At 37.9% G+C, this 16719-nt stretch overlaps 1 protein-coding gene across 1 annotated transcript; it reads left to right on the forward strand.

The window, feature by feature from the left end:
• Positions 1–4136: 4136 nt before the first annotated feature.
• Positions 4137–5954, forward strand: LOC105442100. Its single transcript, XM_011673913.2, has one exon. The coding sequence runs from the start codon at positions 4137–4139 to the stop codon at positions 5952–5954; it is 1818 nt and encodes a 605-aa protein (XP_011672215.2).
• The last annotated feature ends 10765 nt before the right edge of the window (positions 5955–16719 follow it).

The following is a 16719-nucleotide window of genomic DNA, read 5'->3' on the forward strand; positions in this document are numbered from 1 at the left end:
TGTATGAGGTTTGCTAAAAGCGATGCTAAAATAAATATATTAGTTGCGAGGTGTTGTAATCTAGCGCTCTCACGATATGTTAATAAATGCATAATACTAAGTTTGTGCGACGCTAGGTTTGTTGATTTGTGTTGTTGTTGCTCTGACATAATTATGTTGTCATTGTAAGAGCACATTTTGTGTGTGTGTGTGTGTGTCTCAAAATTTGAAAATTTGACCGATCGATATTTCGTTTCGTTGGAGGGTGGGAGGGGGGGGGAGGTCAGCTTTTTGGGTCATCCATTACCAATGTTGTTTTATTTTTAAGAAAAGGGGGGGGGGTTCTCCAAAACACGCACGCAAAAAGGTTCAAGAGGGGTTCAACCCCCCCCCCCCCCCCTGCGTACGCGCCTGCATTGTACTACCGTTTATTATTGTAATATATTATTGTAATATGCTTTGTATTGTATTATTCTATTATTGAAAATTATGTCTTGAAGTATGTTAAACTTATGTGTATTTTACTGTCTTTCTTGAATTACTTGATGGTCGTATGCCCACAATTATACAATTTCCACACAACTGCGCCAGGAGTGTCATTTTTGACAGACATGGCGCATTATAAATGTTCACTACTATTATTATTGCTGCATGAGATTATATCTTGTTTGTTATTTTCTCTGTTGTTTATTTTTGGTATGCGGTATATAATTTTAAAAAAATAAGCAAACATGCAATACCATTGGAATAAGTTACACAGTTTTGATATTTATCAGGAAACAATTCATATTGCACAGTCATGAAAAAAGGTGTAGCATTGAGTATAAACGTATGACGTCATAATGTCTAAGTTGTCAAGGTTGCTGGTTCCAATCAATGTTGTGCTTAACAATGGTGTCACCGTGTGCTGATCACGCCGGCGTCAAGCACTGCCCTGCTCCGGTGCGTTGCTTGAATGATTTTACAGTGAACCTCATATACGCATGCTTTGTTGTTAAGAACTAGTACCCTGGATTACGAGTAAATATGACATTAGCACTTCGGTACTATATGCTGAGTACTATTGAAAGCCTGAGAAATGTATAGACAGTTCGCTAGAACATGGGGGTGTTTCACAAAGATTCTAAGTTGAACTTAACTCTAAGTTGGACTTAAAAATTATGGACAGCCATTTGTAGCCTTAAAATGAAATATATTCAAAAGCAAAAATTCCAAGTATTTAAGATTTTACTTGAATTCCACATCAAGAACATGAAATCTCCCTGTTAATAGAGAATATGAATGATTTGAATCAACATTTTATGCCTTTTAAAATAACTTTTACAAAATATTTTCATAGATGCTAATGGCTTTCCATAATTTTTAAGTCCAACTTAGAGATAAGTTCGACTTGGGATCTTTGTGAAACACCCCCCATGACTATTATATGAAATATGAAAAGGAATTTTCATTCGATAAAAAGGAATATAAAAGGGAATGTAGTTAACCGACATTTTCGTGGATAAATATTTGTTATGAAAACAATTACAACACGTATTCACAAATATGCTTTGCCAGTCCATTGGGGATATTCGATGAGAAATTAATCATGCACTTTCGCTCAGTGGGGGGGGGGGGGGGGGGTTGTAAGCAATGATTGTTTTTGTTAAGACCCCATGCAGAAATGGGAAAATCGCATCGACCGATATTACGCTCAAACTTTAGATTATTATTAATGATTCAACTAATCTGCTACTTCTGTTCCATAGCGAAGCGCTTGTATGAGCAAATGTTTTCTCTACTCACTTTGTCTTCAGCATTAAAGAACAAGTGATCCAAAGTTTTTAGAGTAGAACATTAATCCTTCTACCCCCGATATAATGTTGAAACAAAGTCATGTGACCGATATATAACTCTGAAGAACTTTGTTCAACTACAACTGCATCGTATAGTTCTTCGTAGCGAAATTTGTAAACAAATTGGGGGGATTGATAATCATGCTTCCCCCCTAACACTTCTATTGACATCACAAGGAATGTGAATGCATTCATCTTATGTTTGACTGCTATGATTCATATTCATATTGATCTTTTCACAAGGAGCAACACAGAACATCTTTTGTCAATGCTCATTCATTGTGTTTTGGGGGACATTACTTTTTTTCTCTACTTGCAATAATCATGCACTGTACGCATGCTTGTGTGAAGCGTGTCAATAGATGTGTAAGCCAACCTGTTTCACGTGGGATGGCATACAACTAGACGCCATCTTGAGTCGTACCTAACACACATACTACAAGAGGTTGGATAAATGGTTCTCCTTCAGACAAAATGTCAATTATGAAAGGAGCATTCATGTGGTCAACTTTCTTTCTGACTTTACGTTTTGAAGAGTAAAATCGCAAGAAACCGGTAAATAAGGTAAGTTGTACATGCTATGTAGATCATTTTGTTGTGAACAAGGTTAGTTTCATACAAGGAAGTGGATGAAAAAAATATTTCAATTCTTAAAAATGCAATAAAAGGAGAAACAGGTGTATGCATGTAAGATGGGATATGTTTGCCTTATCTGAAAAGTGTCGTGTTCGAGTGGATACGTCGCTGGACTGTCGATCACAAGGTGCGCGGTTCGACTCCCGCCGCGGTACTATCCTTTGGTAAGACATTGATCTACATTTTCCACACACAACCCAGGTGTGAATGGGTATCCGGCAGGAATTAATTCCTTGAAATACTAGAGCGCCGCAGTGCATGGCCGCCTTGCTAAAGCCCAGGTAATAATCGGGGCAGCGTCACAACGTGACGGGCTTGTGCGCTATATAAGAAGCCACCATCATTATCAAGAAGAAAATTGAGAAAACAAAATCATATATCCACTCATGTTTTCAGATAGATTAAGGCCTACAACATAAGAAGAAATGTGAAGTATATCTTATAGCCTAAGCCATAACAAACTTTTTTTTCTACTCGTTAGCTTTACTACTCTAAAAATTGATAAATCAGGATGATTCCCGGCAACAAGATGACTGCATATTGTTTTTTTCGCTTGCTCACAATATTTGGGATCCAGAGAGTATATTTTCGGGCAAGAGGCCCTTATGAACTTCATACGAAAGAGTGCCCATACTTTTACGTATAAGAGTGATGAAAAATGAATCCTCTTATAAATTAAAAAAGTTGAAAAATGTTGATCTAATTTACTTAAGACTGGAGCCCTTCATCCCCCCCCCCCCCCCAACAAAAAAAAATTTAAAAAAAACCTCACTTTGCCACTTGGTTTAACAGCACGAATTGAGGGCTTAGTCCTTTCAAATCCGAAATTATTTCATATTGATAAAGACCTTTTCCGTGCAGCTATAGAGCACCTCATCATGCTCCACATGTCTCGACATTTAATAATATCACTTTTAAAAAAGACAGCTATGAAAGCGTGCATATTGTCCTAGACCTAGGTTAAAAAAAACAAGGTAAACCCGTCAATTTTACTTTAAATCATTAATTTTGTCAATTGTAACAATTTATACAAATCACATTACTAAATTATGTAAACCCATTTTGTCTAATCACTAGAAAGCATGTAAAAAGAACAAATGTTTGGGGCAATTCATGTATACTATACATTACGAACACTTGCACTGAAAGAAACTATCAATGTAAAATAAGTATTATTTGCTCTCAGTGCATTATTTGTTTGATATACGAAGGTCGTTTATTTTTGTTGCACTAGGCATCCCCATTGTTCAAAAACATGTAACTGGTTGATTAAATAAATGATAAAAACAATATATGACCTTTGTTTATCAATTTCAAAGCAAGTAACCGGAGGAAAGACATTACTCTTCATTAATATTATTTCTGTTAATGTGCACGAGGAAATATTACTAATGGAGGTCGTTGTATTACATTTGTTCTATTCCCTTCCTCCCTTTCTTTCAATACCGTCTTTCAATCCTATTCTTCTTCACCTTTTCTTCACCCTCTTCAAGTTTTCTTCTCTCATACATCCCTCCTGACCTCCCTTTCTTATCTTAACCATTCCTTTCCTCCTCTCTCCCTTCCTTCCCTTCCTTCCATCCAACCTCCTAATTCTCTCCCTCCCTCTCTCTCTCTCCTGCTGTCTCTTTCCCTCTCTTTCTCTCTTGAGAATAGTTCTTTCTACAGGTCAATACTGTGATCAGGATGGCGGCAAACTTCAGCTCTGCAGAAAACATCTGTGAAGGAGAGAACTGTCAATCAATCACAGATGTGACATACTACGTGAAGGAGAGGAAAAAGCTCTGCGATGACTGCGCCTCTATAAAGGAATGCATCGGAAAAGCAAAAAAGGGTAGGCCCAATCTTTATTGTGAGAAGCATGATGGTGAAGAAATCAAACTGTACTGTAAAACACATGGTGAAGGAGTGTGTCAATTATGCGCAATGATAGATCACCAGTCTTGCGGGCGACAGGATATAAAGGGCGCGATCGAGGATAGTAGAGCAGAACTTAACATTCTGAAACGAACGGCAAATAACAAATTGAAGCTTTGTCGAGTTTATGGAGATCAGATTCATCAGTGCAGGAAAGACACCGACACCCATCTACAAGCTTTGAAAGATGAAGTAGATTCGGTAATCAATGAGGCGATCCAAACAGACAAAGACAAAGAGAAAGAGGATGCTGCCAAAATCAACTATGAGATTGATGAGAAGAATCAAAAACTTCACGAGGATATTCAGAAGATCAATGAACAGATTCGAAAGAACGACGGAGAGAAAGAAAAACGACTTGAATTGAACCGTACAAATGCAGAGATAAGACGAAAACCAATCGACAATATACAACATTGTCTTCAAATGGACATTAAGAAAATCGCTGAAGAAAAGGATTTTAAGATTGGTGAGTTGGAGAACGCATGGCAAGATGACACAAGAACCACAGAGGATACAGTACAGATACTTGATACGGTACTCGAACATGATCAAAATGTCGTCAAAGACGGGCATCGTGTCAAGACATCAGTGAGTGACGAACTAAAGAAGCCACTACATGAGGGTGATGCGAAACAAATAACTGGGGCCATATCGGTTGTGAGGTTTGTGAAGGGTGCTGGGAAAGAGAAGTATGATGGAAGGATGTATGGATATGATGGGGAGTGGAAGCTCTTTGATACAATCAATGTCAAAGATAAAATTACATATCCAACCATTATAGGATGCATAAATGAAGGCAATGTGATCATCACAGATAGAGTATTAGGTAGCGTACATACATACATGTTAGATATGAACACTAAAGACAGTAAGAGAGTGATAACCGGTAGTGGAGCATCATGGGTCAGTATCTCCTGTGCATTGCTGAATGACGACAAGGTAGTATGCGGTAAATGCAGCAGGGGCCGGTTAGGGCATGATTTGGCTGGATACATCAGCGTGTATGACAGACAATGGAAGCACATCAATGACGTCACGATACCAAAAAACACAACGTGTGATGACACAGGTGTGGATGTAGCTGTTGACCAAGATGGGATGATCATCGCCGCTGAGTGGGATCAGTCTAATATATTCATCATCAACCCAGCTGATGGTAAGATCATGAACGTCATCACATGTAAGGATAATATAAGTGTGCATGGTGTATTATCATCAGGTCATATCGTCGCTCTACCATATCCACCAGATTACAGAGTGTTCATTATCGACAGACAGGGTGCTCAAAAGGAAATCCTCCACAGTGGTTTCATCCTGAATACCTGCATCGATCCCATGACAGACGACCTCTACGTCGTGACATCAGATCATGAGTACAAGACGTGTGTGATTGATCAGGTGATGAGTGGGGGTGACATGAAGAAGAGAAGAGTAGCATCATTCCCTCTATCGACAGAACTAGACTCACTGGAGGAAAGGGAGGGTCACTTTATATCATCTCGGGTGTTGATGACGTCATCAGGGAAACTTATTGTTAGCGATGGAGACAACATTCTCGTATTCAAAAACAGATTTACCTTCTAAATCAAATCCTCGTTGATTACATTTTCATGTTTACTACGTTTACACATGTACGTACAAAACAATATACTATGGCTAGCATTCCAATTATTACATGTAGATCTACAATGTATCTATATTGTATCTCCAATGTATCATGCAATAATATGCATAGCAAATATACTCAGAATATATAAACATAGTACATTATATTATTTACTATATGCATTATGTCATGTTATTACAAAAAGAAAGAAGAGTGTTTCTGCTGGATATAATTTTTCTTCTGTTTTGCTATAAACACTGCATTGTAAATTGATTTATATGATACAATTATATGTTAAAAAACAGAATATTGATTTATTACATTACATTGTAAATTGATTTATATGATATATTTGTTTCCAAACAGAATATTGATTTATTATACATTGTTAAGTGATTTATTTGTTTATAAACAGAATATTGATGTACATCAATGAAATTTAATATATATAATACAATACATGCAGCTGCATAATACCCAGTATTTGTAAGATAAAAATTTGTTGATTTTGTAATCTTTCTATGAGACTAATTGTTATGCATCATGTAGTTTAATACAAGCGATGGTACAGTATTGCACAGTTTGCTCATCTGACGCACAACTTGACTTGAAAATAACTGCATGATACTAAGTTTCTGCAACGTTTGATTTGTTGACTTGGTTTTGATAAAGCATATGTTTATATTACGTATTCAACAAGTCCATTTGACCGAATAACTAATACAAACAACGTATAAATAGGTTGTAAAGTCACGTTATCTATTATAGTAATAATGACTGCTTTGAGAGACATAGTTGTTTTTATACGCTCAAGGTTACGATCATGCTATTTCCCGAGGCATGCCGAGGGCAATAGCACGAAAATTAAAGCAGTCATTATTACTTTTATATACTGAAAAAGGAGTCAACTAATATGACACCACCTTGGCTTTTCTCTAGTTTATCTGCACGGTTGATTTTTATAAGTGTATCTTTGAAAGTTAGACTAGTCTAGATATAGCTTCTAGGAATCTATGTAGCATTTCCCCCTAGGCCTAATTCCTCACAGATTTCGAAGTTGTTGAGTGTCATAACGTCAATGAATACCTTGTTCTGAAGACCTAAAGGATCATCCAAATCAAGCGAACCTTGGATTTTGTCCATGTCTTCTGCTGAGAAAGCTGGTTTGTGAGTCACAACTCCCTTTCTTTCTTGTTTAAGCATTGCTGAAAAACATTTAAAATCTCTCGTCGAATTGGAAAAATCTTCATGATTCATTTATGATGTCGACATTGTTAGAATTGAGGAAATGACGCTGAAGTCCGAATCTAATAGTTAACATTGGCCTAGGCCTAGATCTACGTTGTCCAGCTCGGAATTCGGAAGTTTGTTTACGCTATCGAGGTATTTGCTGATAACTTGCTAGTAGCCTAGCCTAGCTAGATCTAGACCTAAGTAATCTTCGAATATTTTTTTGGAGAATTTCACGTACCCTTTTGGTGTTTTTGTTGTAAGCAGAAATAATCAAGTCTTGCGATTGATCATCATCAAGAAGTTGAAATCTAGGAAGAGTTTCTTCAGCCATTTTTGCCTAGTCTGGAAACTTTAAGTAGAATCTAGGCCGGATTTAGTAGTACGATCGACATCGCCGGTCCTCTTATTAAAAAATCTAAATATTAATGTATGGTATCCGCGCTCGCTCAAACCAGATTTTAATACGTGAACCAATGGGTATTTCAGCAAGATTGAACTATTTTCCCGATAACTGGAATTTTGCCTGGATTTTACTCTAGAACTATTACATAGGTTTGGCATTTTTCGTTTATTTACGGGAATGGCTAAAATCACGACTGCACTTTCGACCAATCAGATGGCTGGATTTCTTAAGTGAGGTATAAAATACAAATTACAAAATTCTAACAGATTCAACACTGTCTATTGATGTCATCATTCGCTCGTTGTGATTTTTTTTCCTGAGAAAAATGCTATAATATTGAAATAAGTCTTGTTATCTAACAAACTTACAAAATGTTAATAGCAGTATATTGCTGAGTTTGTCTAAGATTCAATTTGTTGGTTTATCATTATGCTTTGAGACATTTAAAATATTCATGTACACACAAAGTTGATTTGATAGAATGAATAATATTACAATTATATATATGGCAATTTTTCATCATCTATCAAGAAAGTATTTATATTACAAGTATGCTCATGATATGTTAATAGCAGAAGATAACCAGTTTTTGTAAAATTAAACACTGTTGATTTCGTTATTATAATTAATTGTGATATGTTAATCTTTGATAGAACAGATACTGCGTATTAAGTATTCGTATGATTTAATTTGCTGTTTTTCATCTGGCTATATGACATGTTGATTTTTTTTTAAAGATACCAGTATATTTTATAGAACAAAATGTAGTTTGATTGAAGAGATGCTAAAATTATGAAAGAAGTTACACAGTTTTATTATCACACACACTCACAACCTGTACATAGCTGCATTGTACAAAGTATTTGTATTATACAATTTGTTGATTCTACGTTTTGGTATTTGACATGTTGATGTATATAATGAATAATATGATAATTAAGTATTTTTCGAAATCTATCTTTTAATTCACATTACGAGTATGCATAAACAAACATATCTATATAATATTCAGCAAAAGTCAGATTCAACACTGTTGATGTCATAAAGTTGCTATGGGAAATATGAATCTTTGACATGTAGTTTGATAGAACAGATAGTACAATCATATCATGCATGTAAGCTGCACAGGTTGTCATCGCTCACATTTACCACATGTAGATTATACTTATTACTTAAACATTTTAATTGTTGATTTTTATTTGGCTTTGAGACATGGTTATATTAACATTAAAAACAATGGTTTGTAATTAAAACAAGTATATTCATTGCATCAAATAAAACAACCGTGTTGCAAGGTCATGATGATGATGATGACGATTGTGATGATGATGGCTTACAATGTATTGTATAGCGCCGGTATGCTATCAACATGTATCAAGAGATTATTCACATTCCAAGTTTGTTAAAGAAATGTACATAGCGGCATAACTCATAATATTTGTAAGAGTTTATATTTTGGGGTTGTTAATTAATTATATTCCACATACAAAGAATCTTGCGCTACGATTGATCAAAAGTAAATCACGTGATGATAGATAGTTCGCCCATCATTAATGGGAGAAGAAACGTTCGTTGCACTGTGTGGATAGTAGTGTAATATATATACAGGGCAACGCACTTTCTTGTATACGTTGCGCATACGTAGGCCTACGTATAAACGCATACTGCATGCACTGTACGTATCGTACACCTTTTGATAGGTGTTAATTGATGATTCGTTGCTCTAAAATGACGGAAGAAGTGAAATGTTTCCGAAGTGGAATATAAAGCAAATAATCACCTTTTGGTTTGAGGCGATGGCAAACTATCACTTCCTCGGCGATCTGAATGTATACGCTATTTTTCTTCGGAAAGATAGCTACATCCAGATTGCCTCGGACGTGATAGTTTGTCTCATTTCCTTCATCAACGGTAATTATTTGCTTATTATTATATGAGATATTTTAACCTTTGTTGTGTAGGTTGGTGGGAGAGATGCTATAACAATTAAATAAGTTGTAGTTGTTGTTTTGTCCATACCACTCACTCACAATATGTAGATCGCTTTTGTATGGTATCCCATTCCACATACTAACTACTCGCAATAACTAATCTCCTTTGCCAGTTAAAAAGTTATAGTTTTGTTGATGTTTTATGCAGTTTTTCGGGGGAGTGGTATTCTTAATTTATTCTATAGAATATGTGATATATTTTGTATTGTTGTATGAGTTTATCTCTTGCTTGTTTCTTTTTTTTTTTGGTTTGTGGAAGATAATTACATAGTTACATAGTTTTGCTATCTATCAGGAGACAATTCATATTACACAGTCATGGAAATAGCTGTAGCATAGGGTACCAAAGTATGACGTCATTCTGACTACGTTGTAAAGGTTGCTGGTTCCAAATAATGTTGTGCTAAAAATGACGTGGTGATCACACAAGCGTCAACCACTAAATTTGCCTTGTTCCAGTCCGTTGCTTGAATAAGTTCACGGTGAACCTCATGCGCAAGCTTTGTTGAGAAAAATTATTAACCTGGACGACGAGCGAATTCGACGTTAGTATTGTGATACTTTATACTGAATACTGTTGGAAACCATGTAGAAATCCATAAACAGTTTGCTAGATAATGATAAGGAAAAATCACTCTCAATCTTGCATATACCCCAAATGCAGTAAACTGACATTTTCATGTACAAATATTTTTGTGACCACAATAACAACACATTTTTACATGTTTGCATTGCCAGGTCATTGTGGGGATGTTTGACAAGACATTAATCAGTTTGACATTACCAGATTGAGAAGTTATCAGTACATTTTCCATAATCTATTAAAAATGGCTTTATGCCTGAAGCAATTCGTACAATCTAAATTGTTGTCATTGTAGCTTTTAATTATAGAAATTTCAATATTTGAGGTAATTGGAAGAAACTATGAGATTTAAAGAAGTTTGAAATTATGGGTTTGTTACGATATTTTTAGATGGGGTGGGGGTATTGGCAGTGAAAGTGAAAGCTGTGTAAAGTCATATGTGAGGAAACCAGCTCACCTTTGGAGTTAGTCACTATTATAAATGGCGACATCGATATGCAATGGGTATTTTAATGGTATTGTAGATTTTGCATATCATTTTTAAATTGGAGAAACGGAATAGGGCACTCTTTGTTATATAACTTTTAATAACCAATGATAAGTTTCTTTTGAAGAATTTGTTTTCAGCCAATCAAATGCTACAATTTCAGTAGATTATAACAATTCGTGTAACTCGTTATTGATTACGAGTCTTATGAAACAGGGCCTCTATTTTCAATGGTTAATAATCAAATACCAGCTTTACCCTGTTGGAATTAAAGCCATACTGTACTAGAAGCACTAACCGCAAAATCCCCTCTAGCGCCATCTCAAGTCAGCTGTAGCAATAATAATCCAGCCTAGCTGCGCTGTTGGTTCTCGCATCGCCTCCTCTGTCTGCAAAGTGAAAATTAGCTATTGGGTTACGAACTGTTGGCAAGTAGACCGTGAGATGGTGCTGTGCAATACAGTCGTACAATAGGGCAGAGAGCTCATTTGTACCGTATCGCTTTAAAACAAGACTTTTTTAATAAGTGCGCCCATGAACCGCAAAAGCATCGCAAGGTTCGATGTCAGCTAGAGCAAACCATAGTAACATTTCATTATTAGGTGTTTGTATTCCTGTTCATTATATTTTCTGAGAGATATATCTCAGAATCTTCTACATTATTTGAAAAATTTGAAGTAATAAAAAAAAAAAAATATGGAAAATTAAAGTAGTACATGTATTTTAGACACCTTTTCTTTTTGTATTTCTTTTTCTATACTTGTCTCATTTGGTCTCCCATAATGATCTATGACATTAATACTTCGATATTATCATAATTACAATGAAGCAAATGTGCTCAGAATGGCAAAGTTTAGGAAAATTATAAGAATATGTATTGTATAGTGGTCATATATATCTTCAAAAATGAATAGCAAAATTCGTGATCAACACCGCCTGACTAATATCATCAGCTCGTAAATTAGTACCAATGATGTGGAGAGTTGGGCCTGATAGTCTGGAAGCCCGTCTGTGACGGTGAAATACCGTTTGTTCTACTCTCAATTCGTCTACTACCCAATTGGTCTATTTCCCATATGGTCTCAGTGGGGGATCCAGGAATTTCTAGCCGGGGGGGGGGGCACAAAATTGCATGTGGTGAAATATATGAAAAACGATGGAGCGAAGCGACAGCGTCGCTTGACCTTTTTGAGCAGGGGGTGGGATGTAGAGCCCAGGCGCGGCTCCAGGATTTCTTAGGGGTGGGGGCCCGAATTTGAAATCAATTTGAAATTTAGTGTGCTGAAATATGAAAATCGTGCCAGCCAATATTTCGCTCAGTGGGGGGAGGGGGGGGGGTGGGTAGTGAGCACTAATTTTTTGTTGAGCCTTCGAAAATTTGAAAAATTGCACCCCCCCCCCCTTGAGCGCCAGGGGGGGGGGGGCGGACATCCTGTGTGTATGTGTGTGTGTGTGTGTATTCCTAATCGTGACTTTTTCAATCGATATTTTTTATTGGAATGAATTGATTTTGGTGAGCTCCTCCAATCAATTATAATAATAATAATATTAATAAATTACATTTATAAAGCGCTTAATACAATGTTTCTAAGCGCTTAACATACAAGTAATTAGGTACAACGTAAAATAAACATACAGCAATAATAATACATAATTCTAATAATAACATTACAGATAATTAAACTGCTCTATAAATTACTATTACCGGTAAACAAAAAATACTTCAAACTTGCCTTAAAAGACTCTACAGATGGGGATTGACGAATAATAATAGGTAAACTGTTCCATAATTTAGGGGCTGCAATGGCAAAAGTACGATCTCCGTAACGGGTATTTGTTCGGGGACCAGGGGCGTATTGGAAATTAGCATGTGTAGTTGACCGTAATGAACGTGATGGAACAATAGGTTTGAGAAGGTCGTTTAAATATGATGGAGCATAACCATGCTTAATTTTGAATACTAACAAAAGAATCTTAAATTGAATGCGAGTTAAAATAGGTAGCCAATGAAGAGATCTGAGAATAGGAGTTATGTGTTCATATTTTCTGGTTTTGGTAATGAGACGGGCTGCCATGTTCTGAATACGTTGGAGTGGAGAAATGGTGGAATCTGGTAAGCCAAAGTACAATCCGTTACAATAATCTAAATGGGAAGTCACAAAAGCGTGGATCAATCGTTCTGTAGACTGTCTGTCCAAATATTTTCGAAGTTTACTAATCCTGGATATACCAAAGGCAGCCGTCCGACAAGTATTCCTGATGTGTTGCTTCATATTCAATACATTATCAACAGTGACGCCGAGGTTACGAACTACTTTTGAAGGTACGATTTCAACGCCAGCAGCATCCAAGCACGGCAGACTGCAAGAACTTCTAAACTGCGAGGTGATATGTAGTACCTCAGTCTTAGATTGATTTAACTTGAGTTTATTTGAAGAAGACCACAGGACATGACATCGGAGACGCACTCGCTCAGTTTATGCATAGAGCCTACGTGATCTTTGGATGTCATGGTCATATACAACTGGGTGTCGTCGGCGTACATGACATGATGAATGTCCCGATGGGAAGAGATGACCGCACTCAACGGACCAGTATACAGGATGAACTCCAGTGGACCTAGGACAGACCCTTGAGGAACACCCCAGGGCAGGGGAAATGGTCTGGAAATAGAGTCATTCACAACGACGTTGTTTGCGATTATCCAGGTACGAATCAAGCCACTTTAGAGCACACCCCTTGATGCCATAGCCTCGCAGGAAACGATCAATCATAGTTGTATGGTCAATAGAGTCAAACGCAGCAGTGTAATCAAGGAGCACCAGCACAACCTCATGACCCTTATCAACTGCAAGAAGCACGTCATTGAAGACTCTGATCAATGCTGTTTCAGTTGAATGGAACTGTCGATAAGCCGACTGCATCTCAGGAAACAACTTTTGTTTATCAAGGTACACCCGAAGCTGAGAAGCAACGATTTTCTCAAGGATCTTAGCAAGGAATGGCAGGTTTGCTATGGGCCTGTAGCTTTTAAAGTCATCTGGGTTTAAGTCGGACTTCTTCAATAGAGGTATAACGTGAGATGTTTTGAAAAGTTCTGGGACAGTACCAGAAGACAGAGAAGAGTTCATTATGTGTGTAATGGATGGTACTAGTTCTTCAAGGCACGATCTCACTAAATGAGTTGGCATAGGATCCAAACGACAAGACTTGGAAACATAGTTCTTAATCAGTTTTCTCACCTGTGTTTGCGTAACAGGCTCAAACTGCTGGAACTCACAATCACATGAAAGGGTTTCATCAGGGAGATTTGAAGGGGGAAATGTTGTCACAATCTTTCGAATTTTATCAAGGAAGAACTCTCCAAAATCATTCGCTAATTCCTCGTCCGAACTGCGATCAGGAAAAATTATGCTCCCACATAATTTATCTTCTTTTAATTTTTGCTGCATTTGGATATTGTTTTTTCAGCTTCAGTATGCAATTATCGCTTCTCGGCCTTTTGGCTAAGTTTCGGTCAGTTAGGTACATTTCATAATGTATCGAATCAACTAGAATGGAGCTCCAGCGATCTCAGAGTCTGCATGCCGTTCTGATGTCTGAGGAGAGCCAGGTGTTCGACCTACTGAAGGAGGCCGGTGTTACGCCGACAGATCATCTGGCCGAGGTGCAGAGGCTGCCGGGGAGGAGGGTCGATGTGACGTTCACTTCAGAGAAGGCGAAGAAGCAGTTCCTCTCCGTACTTCAGGAAGATCAACGAGTCGTCGTTATGTCCTATTCCAGTCCTGCGAAGGTCGTCACCACGCTGCATGTGCCCCACGAGGTAGATGACAAAAAGGTGCGGTTCGTCTTGAACCGCTACAGCAAGGTGTTGGCAGGAAGGCGGCTGGAGTACCGAGAGTACCCCGGACATCCCATCTTCTCTGAGCTTCGGCGGCCGAGACTGTTGGGTGCGCTACGACGGATGATCTTAACCAAAAGGAAAAGAACAGGTACTACACATGATTTTTGTCAAAAGGCCGAGAAGCGATAACTGCATATTGAAGCTGGAGAATAATATCCAAATCCTACGGACCAGGCGATTCGGTGATGAAAATGTAGCTTTTACAGACATTTACAGACAATTTCGTGCAATATCTTTTAAACGGTAAAGTTTTGAAAAAGTAATGTCACACTGCAGAAACGTAACTGTGTGTTCAAACGAAGGGAATGAAATAAATCACATATTTATTGGTAATAAAAAGATATTAATGATTAAAGGAGATAACATTTGCTGCAAATCACCCGTATTCGACCAACACCAATCATTTACATATATTCAAGAATCCGCGTTGGAACGTCACGACTGGATAAACACAGTGAATAGGTTCTCTTCTCGACTAGATGCAGAACTGACACAGACACCTCCGTGAGGTGGACGGCGCTGTGAAAATAACAGATGCCGTAGGGGTTCCCGTATCCCATCCCATCGTTTCAGATACTAAGCTGAAAAGAATAGATACTTTTCTTTTAATTTTATTAACATTATTTCAACATTATAGTCAATACAAATTTGTTCATTGTTTCAAGATTTCTCCTTTTTAAAATGAACATACATGTAAAATATACTTGTTAACTTCAAAAGTACATAATGCTAAGATTAAACTATGTTCCCACCGACCACGGCAGTCACGTTTTAGGCCACCGTGGATAAAACGGAATGGACGTGAGACAACCCTGAGGGGGGACAGATTGGGCAAACGTGACAGTTCTGATTGCCGTGGATGCCGGGCCAGATTTAAAAATGTCAAAAAAATCGCCACATCATTCACGGTGCGGATGAGAAACCTAGTAGGCCGTAGTAAAACGTGGTGAACGCAACAAAACGTGACAGTACGTAATAGGCCGTAACAAAACTTGGAGGCGGTCCGTAGTGGGACGGTTAACGGGCTGACACGGCGCGTTGATCTAGGGATACAATGATTGCTATTGATTGGGAGACCTTTTTGTATACGCGGCTTTACGCGGTGTCATGAATCAAATTTTCATCACCGAAGTGCCTAGTCATCAATATTTCCATATCCGAGTCTTCTTCATTCCCTTTCGTTATGTATTACTGTTTCACTGCCTTTGAACCAAGATTTCGTGTCGACAGGCACTATTTGGATTCATTCTTGTGCCATTGCTTTACCCCTTCTTGTGGATGAGGGCAGTTGTTGCCTGATCCTTCTCCTTGAATGGGATATGGGAACCCTTATGGCATATGTTAATTTTCACCGCCTAAGCTCTAGCGGCGCCGTCCACCTCACAGCTAGATATGTCTAATAGTATAGTTTGTCTTTACGAGGCACTCAGTTTGAGAAGAGAACCTCCTGGAGCGAGATGGGAGCAGCTAAGAGAATATTGCTTGTGCCTCGTCCGATATCGATGAAGAAATTTGCTAGATTCAGAGCCAGACTCGCACACGTTCAGTACAAGATCCTTGCGGGACGGCAGCTGCAGTACTGTGAGTATCCGGGCTTTTCAACGGGGTGCGGCAGTACCGGGTAGAGGGACATTCCCTCGTCTCTTAGATTCGGCGGCCGGGACTGCTTGGTCCGATACGAGGAGCAGCCTCGCACGTGCTTGAAATGTGGCCTCAGAGACCACCTTGCAAAGGATTGCAAAGTTTTACGATGCTTTAAGTGCCAGAAGGATGGCATATGTTTACAAGCATTATGTACGTCAAAATATTCAATTCCTACTGTCCAGGGCATTCGGTGATGAAATTGTGCCTTTGCAGTCCTATTGTAGTCAATTTTGTACGATATCTTTGAACTGTAAATGCTATTGAAAGATTATGTAGCATTACAAAAACGTTGTTGTATGATCATGCGAATGAGGTGCAATGAATTACACATTTATTAGTCATAAGAAAGATCTTATAATTAAAGGAGAAAAAGGTTGTCTCTAAACAACAGTATTCGAGCTACATATATCATGTTATACATATTCATGAACCCATGTTAGCACGGTCGGATGGGGGGGGGGGGTAGACAAGAAAAATCCGCTCCACCCCACTCTTACA

This window comes from Strongylocentrotus purpuratus, unplaced genomic scaffold, assembly GCF_000002235.5.
Source record: "Strongylocentrotus purpuratus isolate Spur 01 unplaced genomic scaffold, Spur_5.0 spur5_scaffold_1, whole genome shotgun sequence".
Lineage (NCBI taxonomy): Eukaryota > Metazoa > Echinodermata > Echinoidea > Camarodonta > Strongylocentrotidae > Strongylocentrotus > Strongylocentrotus purpuratus.